This window comes from Pseudorca crassidens, chromosome 1 (assembly GCF_039906515.1).
Source record: "Pseudorca crassidens isolate mPseCra1 chromosome 1, mPseCra1.hap1, whole genome shotgun sequence".
Lineage (NCBI taxonomy): Eukaryota > Metazoa > Chordata > Mammalia > Artiodactyla > Delphinidae > Pseudorca > Pseudorca crassidens.
In genome coordinates this window covers 125,352,553-125,367,466 of record NC_090296.1, presented here as the reverse complement: position 1 = coordinate 125,367,466, position 14,914 = coordinate 125,352,553, and the positions used below count along the sequence as shown (strand labels likewise).

The following is a 14,914-nucleotide window of genomic DNA, read 5'->3' as shown; positions in this document are numbered from 1 at the left end:
CGTGGCCTGTGTTTGGGGTCAGCCATAGCCACCGGGGGTGGGGGTGCTCTGTGCTGCACATCTTCGTACTCTGATTTCTAGCCTCTGGGATCATTCCATCTGTGTGTGGTTCAACCTGCCCCACTCCCCTTCTCTCACTGGTTGTATCCTTTTCTCTCCTTTCTGTCACCCTCGGGATTTCACTTACTCCTTTGTTCCACTCTTTCTCCATCTGTCCCATGCCGGGGCAGCCCCTGGCCACGCCACCCGCCGCCCAAGGCTGGTCAGCCATTGCTTCTCCCTGGGGCCCTTAAGGGACTTGCCGCGGGTGGGGGTGAGAGTGCCCAACGCTCGCCCTGCCACAGCCCTCACCGCATCCTCGTGTGCGTGCACGTGGTGGTGGTGTATCCACACGCGGGACCCTCGGCCTCCAGTGCTCCCGCAGCTGTGGCGGGGGTTCCTCCGTGCGGGACGTGCAGTGTGTGGACACACGGGACCTCCAGCCGCTGCGGCCCTTCCACTGCCAGCCGGGGCCTGCCAAGCCACCTGCCCGCCGGCCCTGCGGGGCCCAGCCCTGCCTCAGCTGGTACATCTCTTCCTGGAGGGAGGTGAGGCCTGGGGGTCTGGGATGGGAGCGGGGGTGTCCTCAGAGCCTAGCAGTGCCCAGACCCCTTCCCCGGCCCTCCTAGTGCTCCGAGGCCTGCGGCGGTGGTGAGCAGCAGCGTCTGGTGACGTGCCCAGAGCCGGGCCTCTGTGAGGAGGCGCTGAGACCCAACAGCACACGGCCTTGCAACACCCACCCCTGTACGCAGTGGGTGGTGGGGCCCTGGGGCCAGGTGAGCCGGCGCGGGCTTTCGTGCGGGGAGGACGTGCAGAGGGGGCACTCATGTCAGCAGGCATCCATCAGACCTTTGTTCACGCAGGGAGTTGTTGAGTGTGTCCTGTATGCCAGGCTCTCTGTGGTCCCTGCAGATACAGTGGTGGCCCGATGAGGTCCCCACCCTGCTGAAGCTTACAGCCCGCCAGGGAGACAAACTTAAAAAAAAAGGGATGTGCGCTGTGATGTCAGGGAAGGCCTTCTGGGGAGGGGACTTCAGAGCGAGACTGGAGGGGTTTGTGATGTGAAGGAGAGGCATACGGGAGCAGCAGATGCAAAGTCCTGGGGCAGGAGTGACAGACACAGGATGTTCAGGAGACTAAGCAAAGACCAGACTGGCGGAGGGGGTACGGGAGTGGCCAGTGAGGCCTCAGCTGGGCAGGACACTTCCTGCCAGGCCTGTTTGGGAATCTCAGTCCTTGTCCCACTGGCTGCTGAGGGACCCTGGGCAGGTTGCTTTACCTCGCCAGGCCTCTGTCTTCTCATCTGTAGAGTGGGGTTGTGAGCATTAGATGCTCCTCTCACACAGTGAGGCATTTAGCACAGGGCCTGGCACGATGTTGGCACAGATTAAATTTATTTTTACGGCTTTTTAAAAACATCAGACCCCAACTGATAAGAACAAAGCCTGACTTGGGATGGTGGGCCCTGTTTGAGAAACTTTCTCTCCCTTCCTTGCACTGCCCATGGGCTGCAGCAGGTCCTCCAGCCCCGGAGCCACTGCCCAGGCCTCTCAGGCGTGTCCCGTCCCGTGTGAGGGGCTGGCAGCTTCCCCCTCCGCTCTGCAGATGCAGTTCCTGCAAGCGAACACCTAGTGGCCTCTGGGGACAGGACCGACCCTCTGAGGAGGCTGGAGAGATGGGGCTGGGAACCATGAGCTAGGCTTCCTGGAGAAGGCAGCAGCTGCCCTGGGGACGCGCCTGGGATGCCCCCCTGCAGGGCTGGTAAGAGGATGCTCACCCCTCCCGCGCTCCCCACAGTGCTCAGCCCCCTGCGGTGGTGGCGTCCAGCGGCGCCTGGTCAAGTGCATCAACACCCAGACTGGGCTGCCTGAGGAAGACAGCGACCAGTGTGGCCACGAGGCCTGGCCCGAGAGCTCGCGGCCATGCGGCACCCAGGACTGTGAGCTCACTGAGCCTCCGCGTGAGTGCCCCACCCGGCTGTCTGCTGGGCGGGGGGTGGGCAGGGTGGACGGTGGGGAGATGGAGAGTCATGGAACCGTCCCCCTACAGCACTGGCTGACTGACAGGGAGCCACGCAGAGGCTGGGGCTGTGTTGGGGTCAGAGCCAAGGGGAGTCCAGCCCCACAGGCAGCTTTCTTTAGCTCAGGGGTCTCAGTTACCCCCCGTTCCCAGAGTGAGGCCAGGGATGTTCCTGAAACTGTGTGGAGCTCAGGCCTGGGTGAGCCCCCATCCCCAGCTCTGGCCCGTCCATCTCCTGGCCAGAGGAGGGCTGCCCAGAGTGAGCAGTGTAACCGCATGAAGGGGCTTCCCGCCTAGGGTCCTGCTAGCTCCCAGCAGCTGGTGGCTTCCTGGCCAGCTGGGTCCTAGAGGAAGAGCTTGTGGCAGAGGTGGCTCTGGACATAGACACACACACACGCACACATGCACGCGCACACACGCACGCGCACACATGCACATGCACACGCGTGCACGCACACACGCATGCACACACACACACGCACACACACACTTCCTTCCTGCAGCCCAGCCACCTCCAGCCACCCCTAGCCACCCCCAGCTGTGCTGAGCACAGGAAACTGGCCCTGGAGTCACACCTGGCCTCCCATCACCAGCTCTATGGTCTTGGGCTCCACTTCCCTGTCTTACGCATAAAGCGGCAGACAACCCCCATCCTCATAAATGAGGTCTTGGGGTGAAGAGCCCAGGAAGTGCTCAGGGAAGGTTGGCTTCTTCCTCTCCCTCGTGGACACTATCATCCCCCGTCATGAGGTCAGGAAGAACGCCTAGGCTACCTTGTCAGTCAAGAGAATGCAGCAGCTCCTATGCCTATCAGCTGTCTGACTCCTGCCCCTAGGCCAGAGCCACCCTAGGACAGAGTCCTTGGCCCTCTGGCATCCAGGGCCCCCAGGGACCTGCCGCAGTCTGCATCCTGTACCAGTGACTGGCTCCTTGGTAGCCCTTGGGCAAGCCCGGACTAGCCACTGCCATCCCTTGCTGGCCACACCACTGGGAGGGATAGGCTTCCTGCCCCAAATCCCATTACCTCAAGGCCCAGCAGAAATTCCACCCACCCCAAGCGCCCAGCCCTCAGCATTCATCCAGCAAGCACCTCCGTGCCTCCTGCACACAGCCCCAAGGTAGCTGCTGGCACCCAAGCGAGTTTAAGGGTAGAGGCCAGCCAAGGAAGTGACTTGCATGCCGAGACCCTGGAGTCCCCAGGATGTTTTGATGATCTGTGGGGCTGTGTGGCAGGACGTTTGGAAAGCCTGGAAACTTGGTCATCACGGTGAGGCAGCTGACATAGCACGGCCACATCCGTTTGCCTGTGGAGGTGGGGTTACTGGCAGCGGAGGGAACTGGGGCCCCTTGAGAAGTTAAGTAACTTGCCTGAGGTCACACAGTGGGAACAGGATGCAGGTCTGCAGATGTGCAGGTTAGAGCTGCTGCTGAGAGCCAGGGTGGAGGAGGCTGCCCGTTGCCTCATGCCTTCTGCCGGGCCCCAGGGACATCCCAGGGACAGGGCTGCCAGTTGCCTTCCTGCTTCTCCTCCCCTGGGATGTCTGCTGAAGTGAGAGGGCCAGGCGGCAGCTGGGGGCTGTCACAGGCAGCGGGAGCAAGGCCGGGAGGCTGGAAGCAAGCCACTTCCCAAAATAGCTCTGATAAGCACAGGGCAGGAGGGCCCTCCAGGCCTCAGCCCCGGGCAGGCAGCCTCCCTTTGGCCCTCCTCAAGAGGCCTGGGCTCTGCTGACGGGCTGATGGCCCAGGCCACACCTGCTCTGTCAGGGCCTCGGTGCCGGGCCCGGCTGATGGGACTGTTCTGTGTGTGACCCGGAAGCTGAAGCTGAGTACAGCCCATGGCTGCAGGGCCAGGGAGGTCTGGCAGGACAGGTGCATTTGGGCAGGGGGTGTGGGGCAGAGGCCACTGTAGGCTGGCAGGAGGCACCTGGGACTTCCGTTGTGTGCCAGGTCTTGTCAGGTCTCGCAGGGTCAGGGACCGAGAGGGGTGGCAGGCTCTCTGGCTTCTCGTGAGCACCTGAGGCGGTCAGGACTGGGGTCTCGGGGCCTTTCCTCTGGAAACCTGAGCCCAGCAGGGCCAGTTCTCCAGTCCTGGAGGCGGGGGCCTAGGCCAAGGGCAGGTGGGACAGGACAACAGCAGGAGATCTGTAACTCAGGCCTAGGGGAGCCCCTCCAGAAACAGGAGGCCGATGCTCTGGGGGTGGCTGCAGGTCTCCTTAAGGCCCAGCTAAAATCTCAGGGAAGCCCCTCCACCCTGGGTGCAGGTGGGAGGAGGGGGGCGGTTCCGGTGCCCGCCTGCTGGTCCTGACCGCCCCCCCTCCAGCCCTAGGCTGCGAGCGCGATCGCCTGTCCTTCAGTTTCTGCGAGACGCTGCGCCTGCTGGGCCGCTGCCAGCTGCCCACCGTCCGCACCCAGTGCTGCCGCTCCTGTCCCCCACCCGGCCGTGGTGCCCCCTCCCGCGGCCGTCAGCGGGTCGCCCGCCGCTGACCCACACCCCGGCCCCCCGCGGCCAGGATGCACAGCCAGACCGATGCACGGACCTCAGCGCCCACCAGGACCTCAGTGCCCAGCACGGGCTGCGGTGGAGCCCCGCCCCTCGCGCCCTAATGGTGCTAACCCGGCCCCCCGACAGTGGCAGGCTGGGGACCCTTCCCCCTCAGAAAAGGTATTTTTTTATTCTAACAGTTTGCCTAACATTTATTATTATTACTGTTATTGTTACACATAAACAGGCATCTGCCGTTTCGAAGTACAGCTTGGCTTCCTCTTGGATTAGGGGAATTTCAAGTCAGAAACTACACCTCTGCTGCGGCCGACAGCATCTTTCCATCTGCTCCTCTGGGAGGCCCACGGGGGAGAAGGGAGCAGAGCCCATGTGGGCAGGAAGGCCTGAGGGAGCAGAGCGGAGGAGGGCTTCCTAGAGGCGGTGTGTGCAGGGCTTCAGACGGCCGCGTAACAGGCGGCAGGAGCGTTTTCTGGGCACCAGGCGCAGCCTGGCAGAGGCCCGGGGGTGCTGGTCCCTACTCACAATCCTTCCACACCTCCGCTTCATGCCCCCTGCCCAGGCCCCCCAGCCCTTTCCCCCATGTCCCCACTCTGCGGTCTTCGCCAGAGGCTCGTGTTTCACAGGGATTGAGCCACACGCCCTTAGAGGAGCAAAAGGCCCATCTGGCCACCAGCAGGGACTGCCCGCTGGAGTGGACCCCATGGACACATCCCCGGCCCCTCTGCTTCATCTGTTAACTCTTAGCTCTTTATCTGCACCAAAGGGATGGAGGGAGGGGCTGTCTGGCCAGACACACCCTTCTCGGCCCCCACTTGTCCCTTTCTTTCATCTTCTCTGTACTCAGCGGTGGGGCTGGGCCAGTTGAGGCCAGGACGTACGGTGGCTTCTTCCTCACTGACAATCCCAGGCGCTGGGCTCTTGCTATGTTGACATGTGGTCCGGCTCCCCAGCACCTGCCACGCCAGCCCTTCCCTGCCTGCCACACTTAGTTCCATGGAGTCAGACTGTGGTGAACACCCCAGGGAGCAGATGCGCATGAGGTGCTCTGAAGGTGTCCCGGGCCCTGGTGAGGCGTGAGGAGGCCGGAGAAGGCTAGACACTGTCTCCAGGAAGTGACCTGTGCAGGCGCCAGCCCTTACCTCTCACCATGAGCCTTGGACTGGACCGTTTTACAATCTGCTCACAAGTCCTACTCCTGGAAGGGGTTTATCCCTTTTCTCCAAATGGGGGACCACCACTCATTCTAGTCTACGGTGTCCGCCGTTCACAGACTGTGATGTGAATGGTGGTTCTGGAGCTCTGCGTGTGGTGGCTACTCACAGCTTGGGTGTGTGTGTTGGGGGCGGAGGGGGAACGAAAATCACTCCTTGGGGACTGAGACCAAGAAACAGTACCAGAGGCTGAAGCAATCAGCACGTGTCTGTCCCAGGGCTGGCCCCTCCAAGGGTCAGAAGGGTGCTGGAGTGCCCAGCTCTCCCATTTCCCATTCTCTGATCGCACATCACACCCCTATTTAATCATCAACACACTCCATGGGGCTGGAGTGAGTACCCCATTTTCAGATGAGAAGCCCAAGGCTCTTGAGAGGGAGGTGACTGGCACAGGGCATATGCCCTGACTACAGAGGCCTCAAGCTCCCGTCATCTCCTGCTCCGAGCTCTGGGCCACCTCTAGCAGCTGACCCCTCTGACCAGGTAGGAAGATGGCCCGAGCAGGCCCCACGGTAGCTTTGCACAGAGAGCAGTCTGGGGCTTGCGTGAGTTCAAGCGTCACCGCACTGTCCGAGAGTGGAGGGGTGTCAGGCTTGCTTCCTGTCTGTCTGCAGCAGCCCGGCTGGCCAGAGGATACCCTGGAGACCCATGATGTGAGTAATGTCTTCCTAGGGATTTGCACTGTCACAAGAGCAACCCCTTACAAGGGACAGGGGGCAGGGCCTCTACTTGTGGGCCCCTGACCCACACACTGAGCGGGGGCTAGCACTCAGGTCCCAGTCACAGCTGTGCCACTGCTGTGTGCTGTGACCTCAGGAACCCCCCCAGCCTCACTGAATCCGTGTCCCAGGAGGATACAGACTCAACAGTCTGCTCTGTCTGGGAATCCTCACTGGATCTCCCCCCCCTCCCCCGCCACCATCACACTGTAGAAAGACATTTGGTCTTAATCATTCTCGTGTTTTTCCGATGATGGGGGGTGCGGGGAGTGGTGTCCCAGGTGGCAGCTGGGACTGAGCTGTCAGCCTAGGCAGGAGGCAAACAACCCATGACTCAGGCAGGGCACGTCACAGCTGGTGGAAGGAGGGGTGCTTGCCACCCTGTGGCTGGGGGTTGCTCCGGACACAGGGAACTCCAGCTCCTGGCTCTCCGCCAAACCCAGTGCCTCCAGCCCTCACCTGCAGCTTGGCCATGGCTTCAAGGGCCTCCCAGGCATTCTGTCCCACCTGCCCAGAGCAAACCAAAGACAGGGATGCAGAAACACCCAGCTGGAAGGTGAAGAGCCCCCCACCCTGCGCCCCCCCCATAAGCCCTGAGGCACCTTCGAGCCCTTGGGGCTGAGTCCCATCACAAGTGACTGTAACTGCATTTCAAACCAGAAGGTTATACAAATTAGTTGTTTATTTTGCCTTTTAGTATGACAATTCCAAAATTTAACTTGAAGATAAGCACAGAAGCTGCTGTGACATAAAAGGAAAGAGTCACTTGGCAATGCCCCGAGTCCTCCACTGCTGGCATCCAGCCTCCTGCCTGCGAGGATGGCCCCAGGCATGCCCAGCTGCCCAGAACACAGGCAGAAAGGCAACACCGTGCAAAGTGAGGAGGAGGGATTTGTGCAGTAATACATTTAGTTTAAAAAAAAAAAAAAGGACTGGCTATTTGCCTAGAGTACTTCCTATATCAATATAATGTAGAAACCAGAATTGTTCCCAGCACTCAGCAGTCTTGGCTGCTGTCGGATAGCTGTCGGCATGACTGCAAGTAGCCCCGAGGCTACCTGGGGTAAGAAGTGGGCCCATGCATACATAAGGAGAAGTCAGTGATGGTCAAGGCTAGAGGTCAGAGATGGCACAGAGGTGCAGAGCGATTCCGGACGCTCAGGTTTACATAAATACGCACAAAGGAGTCGTGCACGCAGAAGAACTTGTTATATAAAATAGATGTACATAATCTAGAAAACCGTGATAAAAATAGCCTATAAAAATATAAACTGTAGTGAAAATATACAAAAGTATTAACAAATGTTCAACCCACACAAAACAACTCACCAACATGAAAGCTGGCAGTTCCCACCTGGTGTGATGAGCACGGCTCCCCTTGGCCATGGTGTGTGTGCCTGGGAAGCAGGCTGGAGGCTGCCCCACCCTAGGCTAGCACCTGTCAGAAGGGCCCTCCCCATGGGACCAGCAGGGGAGGCACTGGAGGGTACAGAGCAGCTCTTTCCTCAACAGCACAAGGAGAGGGGAAGCATTGGCTCAAAATAGTGGGACCAAACCCTACAATTCTGGAGGAAGGAATCAGCTCCATCCCGTCCCCAGTCTGGAATCGGGCCAAGCATTCCCTCTCCCTCCCGCTAGACACCTAGCGCTTTATTCCAGAGAGGAGAACCTCCTAGCAAGGGTTCCTGGTCCACTTCCTCCACGATCTCTCTCTCTGCTCTCCCACGCCCACTGCCTGACCACCGATACTAACAGCCTGGAAATACTAACACGCCACCACCGCTCAGGGCACGGCTGACACCGGCCGCACACAGCTGGTCCCTGGGCCCAATTCAGGTGCTTTTAAGATGAGTCTTTTCAAGGCAGAACAGACAAAACAAGCATATTCCTAAAGGCAGCATTTTAGCCCACAGGACACAGCAGTTCCAGGGGGAAATCAGCTTGGAAACTGAAGTCTCAAGGAAGCTGGAGCTGACCTGTGGGGCCCCAACCCCATTCCTACTGCACCTCCTGGGCTGCTGGCCGCTAGGCTGACAGCAGGTGTGGGAGGTGGGGGCCGGGAGGCGGTCTCCAGCAGCCCCAGTGGTCCTGCGGGGGTCTGTGCAGAGTGGCGAGGCCGCAGCCCAACTCACAAGGCAACTTCCTGAAAACGGCAGGCCTCAAACAGCTGCTCCCAAAGACAAAAACGATGATGAAGTATGTTCCTGACACCTGAAAACAGACGAAGGCTTTTGGCTACATACAGAGGCCAGCTCCCTGTACACAGTAAGAGATCAAATTAACCAGCTTGACCAAAGAAAAGTTGAGCTTAAGTCTAGTACGCTGAAATGCCACCCTAGCTATGATACTGCTAGAAGGTTGACAGGAAAAAAAATGCTTATGAAAAAAGTGCTGTTTCAAACTACACTGCTTCAATAGTCTGTGTTTTGTATCAACTAAGGATTATTTCCAATTTTTTCCAGGTAGTGTAAAATTTTCTTTCCTATTTGAGTAATACTGTCCAGGAAACATTGTCTCATATCTACACGTCAGGGATGGTCCACAGAGTGATTAAGCAAAAATAACCTTCCTTGCGCAAAGCCTCTTTCCAGGCCTTCAAAAAGGTAGTGCTCTAAGTCCCAGAATTACCTAGGCAGGCTCACATACTGGGAGCAATGGTGACCCCACAGGGGAGGCCAGCTGCTGAGAACAAGGATGCCCCCGAGTGGCAGTGGGGAGGGGACGCATCTGGGAGGGCTCGCCAAAGCTTTGACCTCAAGTGAAGGTTTCCCAGCCCAGGCCCTGGCAGCCGGCCTCCTGCCGTCCCAGCCAGACACCCTGGCTGTTCCCGAGGAAGCCACAGTTCCCAGCTGCCCAACAGCATTCACTCTGCAGCTGCACCGTTGCCCTGCAAAGCACCCCCGGAAAAGCTCCCTCCGTCCCCTCAACCCAGGGTGGGCCTGCTTTGTAGGATGACGATCCACAGTTTCCTTGGAATCCCATCCACACGGGTAGAACAAACCAAGGGTCAACTCTCAGGTGGAAAGAAGAGGTTCGCACAGAGCCTCGTGGAGCCATGCGGACAGTGAGCGTGTGGTGTCTGGAGAGCCAGCAGGTTGGGAGTTACTGTTTGAAAGGCTGTGCGTGGAAGGGCAAAAGCTATCCCAGAAATGGGGCACGGCCAGCACCCTGAAGCCACCAGCAGAAGGTCTGTGGGCTTTCTATAGGCCGTTTCTGAAAAGGATGTGCTTGCTTTCCTAAGGAAGTTCCTTTATTCACACCAACCTTATGCCACCCAAAGCTGTCAGACTCTGGCCCAGGAGTGTGTGAAGTGCAGTGGGCACCCTCCACAGCAACTGTTTAAAACACGGCCCACGACAGCCCACGACGTACAGGGGGTACCACGAGGGGAGATGGCCCACGTAAGGTTCTCTAAGCACAGAGTCACCAACAAAGCTGACAGATGCTGTAAATAGGCTCTTGAAAATTGCCAGCTGTAAGCCTAGCGATGCACTGATCAGGCGGAAAGCATGACGGGATACGAGTAGCCACGTGCCATGGCGTGAAGACGGCTGTAAACAGATTAGACCCCCACCCCGAGCGGAAATGAGAAAGTGCAGTGTGGCTTTGGACATCTGCCCAGCAGACTTCCAGAGACCACGGATGTTACATTCTGGCTTTGAAACGAGCAGAAACATCTCTGCAGTTCACCCTTTTGGCACACTTTGGTTGTGAAGGCAGGAAGAGCGGCGTCGCGGGCTGGGAGTGGTGGCACTCAGGAGTCCTCCTCCTCGTCGCTGACCAGCTCGCCCTTGTCAGGGCTGGTGTCCCGGTCACGCAGGAAGTCCTCCCGGATGGCCTCCAGCTCCGTCAGCTCCAGCCGGACCTTCTCCAAGTGGTAGGTGCGCCGGTTCCGGATCTGGCGCAGGGGGAATGGGTTCAGGTCCCCAAAGGAGATACCGATCAGCTTCCTGGCAGGACACAGCACAGAGACAGAGCATCAGGGGGGCTCAGGCGAGAGCTCACACACAGCACTCATTTCAGCCCAGCCTGGAGGCCTGGGGGTGTGGGGAGGCGGACCCCGGACACCACGTCGAGGGCCCGATGTAGATATGTCACTCGGAGGCCAGCGCTCACGCAGAGGCTGCCGGGGCAGCCCCCGAAAGCCGGCCTGGATCCAGACGCCAGCTCCACCGTGACACGCTCCCCATGGGACGCAGAACAGGGAAAGTGACTCCCCTTTCCAGCCCCCAATTCCTCATCTGTACGTTCAGATAACAGCGGCGCTGCCTCCTGGGCATGGGGTTACTCAAGTTGCCACCCGTGAGCACAAGGACGGGGTCTGGCACTTGCTCAGCGATGGTGGGGGCCACGTGCCTCTGAGTCCTCGGAACCAGCATGAAGCCTGGCGCAGGGTGCGCTCAGAAAGGCTCTGTCACTGGACGGACTGACGCGGCGTGAATGGATGCACGGATGCCCAAGCAAACCTGGGGATAACTGTCAGACTCAGTGGTGTGACAGGTGTCGTGTCAAGACGCAGTCTACAGAGAGACGTGCAGTTTGTGGGTTTCGTACTATCCCCAGGTCAAGGCACCCATCTACAGTAAATACTTTAAAATCACGGTACCTTGCCCCTAACCACTGGCCAGCGGTTTAATAAAAACAGGACTAGAAAGTGCCCAAGGCCTGGCTAAGGGCTTCCAGCGCTAATCACGGCAGCCACAGCCGTCTGGTGTTGTCACAGAAGCCGGTTCCTCGCACACTAAGCCCCCGCCTCCCTTCTGCCGGCCCCAGCAGCAGGGATCTAAGGCCTGGTGCTCTTGCAGACCCGGGAGAGGCTGTGATGAAACAGCAGTGTCACAGGACTTCCTCCCCGCCCGTCAGAAAACAAACCGTTCGCTCCTGCCGCTGCCCCACCACGTGGGGTGCTTTACTGTGACGCGTACATGCCCTTAGCATCCCTCCCTCTTACATACATTGTCAAATTTTATTTATTTATTTTGTTTATTTGGCTGCACCGGGTCTTAGCCGTGGCATGCGGGATCTAGTTCCCTGACCGGGGATCAAACCCGGGCCCCCTGCCCTGGGAACACGGAGTCTTAGCCACTGGACCACCAAGGAAGTCCCTCCCTCTTATATTTTTAAACACTCACACCTTAGACATGCTTCACTCCAAGCCAGAGGATGCTCCTGCAAGGAGGTAAAGGGTCAGAAAGGCTGGCTTTAAGAGCCGAGCTCCCCAGAGCATATTCTAGAACTCGTGAGCAGGAAAGGCCTACTCAGTGTGGGTCTCTGTGAAACAAAATGCTGGCTGGGGACTGGGAACCAGGCCTGCATGACCAGCCCCTTTTCTCCATCAGCTATTAGTCACAGGCTCCATACACCTGAAATTCAAGTGTCCAGGCCCTTCCCTGCTACAGAAAGCCCTGCATTGGATTGATACTGTCCGCTGCCTCCGTCAGGCAGCCACCGTCAGCGCAGGCTGGGGCAGCGTGGGGGACCACACACCGCTCTGCCTCGGGCCTGGCAGGTGCGGTCCAGAGATGAGAAAGTGCCCTGTGTCAGCTACATTCAGAAGACAACGCCTGGCGCGTGCGAGGCCCCGGAAGGTCCTGATTCAGAGACGGGTCTAATCTCGTTGCACCGTACCCCTGACCACATCTCACTCAGTCGCCTGCCTCCTCCTCGCAGAACCAATCAGGGCGCTGCAGGTCGACGCTCCTTGGAACCGCTAGTCTGGGGAGCTTATTAAAATACTGGGGCCCCAGTCCAGAGGTGGGGCCAGGGCATCTGCAGTCCTAACAACACCCACAGGTGATCCCGCCGCACAGGGAACTCTGGGTCCAGTGGACGCAGACTTCCTGCGGCAAACTGACAGGAAACTGCACGAAAGCCACTCACCAGGTGGCGCTGCAGGAGTGCGCAGGGCTGACCGTATCCCAGCCAGGCCCACCACCCCTTGCGTCTCTGCCACCCGGCAGCACTGACAACCCACACAAAACCGTTAGGGGCTGAGCAGGATGCCCTCCACACGCATTAGCTGTTGGAGTGAAATTCACTGAACGCCACTCCTGTCATCTTGACCCGAAGTGAGATTAACCAACGCTCTCAAGGTTCACCCCAGGACTCAGCATCAATCTTTCACAGGCAAACATTATTCTTGGATATCCTATTATTGTTGATACAGCAATAAGCTTGAAAATATCTTAAAAATCTACTTCCCAAGTAAAAGATCCTAACAATGGTGGTGACATCCAAGGAAGCCAGGTGTGGCCTCAGCCAGCACCTTCTCCCAGCGTCCACCTCCCTGGTCCCTTGGCCTCACTCAAGAGAACCACAGGGGAATGGTCCTCCTTCCCCCCTCTCCGGCCCCACATGCTCTCCTGCCACGAGACTCCTGCAGCCCCGGAGCCCTCAGCCCCTCCTGGCTGACCAGAGGCCTGGACGCTGCCCAACCACCTCTCCCTACCTCAGCCAAGGAGAGAAGGCCTCCCTCCCCGTCAGGTGAGCATATCACGGCGGGGGGGGGGGGGGGGAACTGGTGTCTGTCAAGTAGGTTGTCACCCATCAGTGGATCAAGGAATCAATTGAGTGAGTCATGACGAGCATTTTAAATATGCAATAAACAGTGTATTTAGAAAATATATCAGAGGGTACAGCACAGATCTTTGGCAAGCACTGGAAATATTTCAACAAATTCTTTTGTTTCAGTTACATACACTCCAGTATGTGTGTCCTAGGTTGTGAGATAAAATGTTCTTATTATGGGTGGCAGTCAACAGAGTTTGAAAAACATTAATAAGCTCCAAATGTTTCTCAGTCAAAGGACTCCTGTGGTTTTCAAGAGGCCACAAGTCTGCTGCAGGGATCCACTCCCGTGCAGTACGGGCAGCTCCCAGCACCTCGGCACAGCGAACGTTAGCGCTGCCTCCGTGGTTCGCAGGGACGTGCGCCCTCACTTGCCCAATCAGCAGCAGGCCCACAGAACTCGCCTGGAGAACCCAGCCTTGGTCATCGGGGCCAGAGCCGCTGCCAACTGTAGTTCAGGGGACACACGGACAACGAGGGTGGCTCAGAACAGGCAAAAAGTGTGTGGCTGGGGAGCGAGGGGGTGAAGAGATTCCCGAACGCTCAGCTGCCCAGACCAGAAAGCCAGGGGACTTGGAAGTTCAAATTCCTTCTCCACCCCCTTCAACCTGCCCCCTCTTTTCTGTCTCTGGGGGCACCTCGCTGCAGGCTACCACCTCTCTCGCCGGAACCCCCTGGGCTCCTGCTGTCAGTCCTGCTCCAACCTGACGTGCCCTTTTGGTGTCTAACCCTGCAGGAACTTCCCAACGCTCAGGATGAAGCACAAGGTCCTGGGCAGAGTCTACAAGGGCCTTGACAGCCCAGCTCTGCTCCCGCCCAGCCTCGATCCCTGCCGCGCCAGCCCCACCCTGGCCGAGCCACTGCGGCAGTTCCCCCAAACACGCCGTGCGCCCACAGCCCTACGAGCACACGGCTCCTGAGTCCCTCTGCCCGGGCTGCCCACTCCCCACCACCCCTGCCTGGCCCAGGTCACCCGGCCTTCCTCTGGCACTTGCCCCATCCCCGGGCTTCCTCCACCACAGCTCTGAGCAAACCAGACCGTAACACTTCCCCACAGGTTCTTCAAGGACAGGGCGTGTTCCTCATCTACCATCCTCAATGCCTGGCAGAGGGCTTGCCGTGTGGTTCATACTCAGCAAGTGCTCACTAGACAAATAATGTGCTTTGGTTGCGGGGATTTATGTTTGCTGAATAAAGGATAAAAGCATCTTTCATCTTAGCTCCTCCCTAGTCTCTGGAGGCCGCTCCTTTCCCCCTTTTCCCTGGGAGGAAGCACCCTCTCTCACCACTGCACACCTGGGAAGGCTCTGGGTCTGAGACGGCCGGGCCAGTCCGTTCTCGAGGAAGCAGAGGTCAGGATCCCTGCCCTCCTGGACGTCTGGGGATTCCCCCAAGGACTCACCTAGCGTCAAGGATAGTGCGGGTGAAGTAACGGAGATACTTGAATATGGACATTGAATCTTGCAATTTCAGGATCTCCTCTTCCTTGTATTTAAAAAGTGCCAGGGCAAAGCGGAAGATAACCTGTGGAAAGGACAGGGAAATCTATGAGTAGAGAAGCACCGTGGCTCCAGGCACCGGCTCCAGGGATGGAAGGCCTCCCTGCACGGCCTGCCCTGGGGCAGGCACTTGACCTGAGGTGCCATTTCCACCAGTGCCTTTCTTAACAGAAAAAAGTTTTCAACTCTTTGGTGGTTTTCAGCAACACTTCAGCCCAAACCAAAAATTTCCTTAAGGAGTAGAATCTTTGTGGAATCCTTCCACATTTAGCTCACAATTTCTAGTCAATAAGCTATATAGAACTAGAAATAATTTTTAAATTAAATCAAAACCAGGGTCCTCTGACTCTGAAACTC

The 14,914-nt window shown here is 58.1% G+C and overlaps 2 protein-coding genes across 11 annotated transcripts in view; one reads left to right on the top strand and one right to left on the bottom strand.

The window, feature by feature from the left end:
• Positions 1-4,809, top strand: part of ADAMTS7 (ADAM metallopeptidase with thrombospondin type 1 motif 7) — a 57,350-nt gene extending 52,541 nt beyond the window's left edge. Inside the window, exons 21-24 of one of the 2 annotated variants that reach the window (XM_067755318.1) lie at positions 345-587; positions 669-815; positions 1,837-1,999; positions 4,379-4,809. In XM_067755318.1, the coding sequence (XP_067611419.1) occupies positions 345-587; positions 669-815; positions 1,837-1,999; positions 4,379-4,542 (717 nt within the window). In that variant the 3' untranslated portion in view covers positions 4,543-4,809. The remainder of the gene's footprint in view (positions 1-344; positions 588-668; positions 816-1,836; positions 2,000-4,378) is intronic. The other variant, XM_067755329.1, reaches the window with a different exon arrangement.
• A 2,346-nt stretch (positions 4,810-7,155) lies between these two features.
• Positions 7,156-14,914, bottom strand: part of TBC1D2B (TBC1 domain family member 2B) — an 87,171-nt gene continuing 79,412 nt past the window's right edge. For 7 of the 9 annotated variants that reach the window (XM_067755343.1, XM_067755385.1, XM_067755375.1 and 4 more), the window contains exons 12-13: positions 14,461-14,582; positions 7,383-10,441 (exon numbers count right to left, since the gene is read on the bottom strand). In XM_067755343.1, the coding sequence (XP_067611444.1) occupies positions 10,246-10,441; positions 14,461-14,582 (318 nt within the window). In that variant the 3' untranslated portion in view covers positions 7,383-10,245. Of the gene's footprint in view, positions 7,233-7,382; positions 10,442-13,078; positions 13,507-14,460; positions 14,583-14,914 lie in introns of those variants that run through there. The other 2 variants (XM_067755423.1, XM_067755353.1) reach the window with 2 other exon arrangements.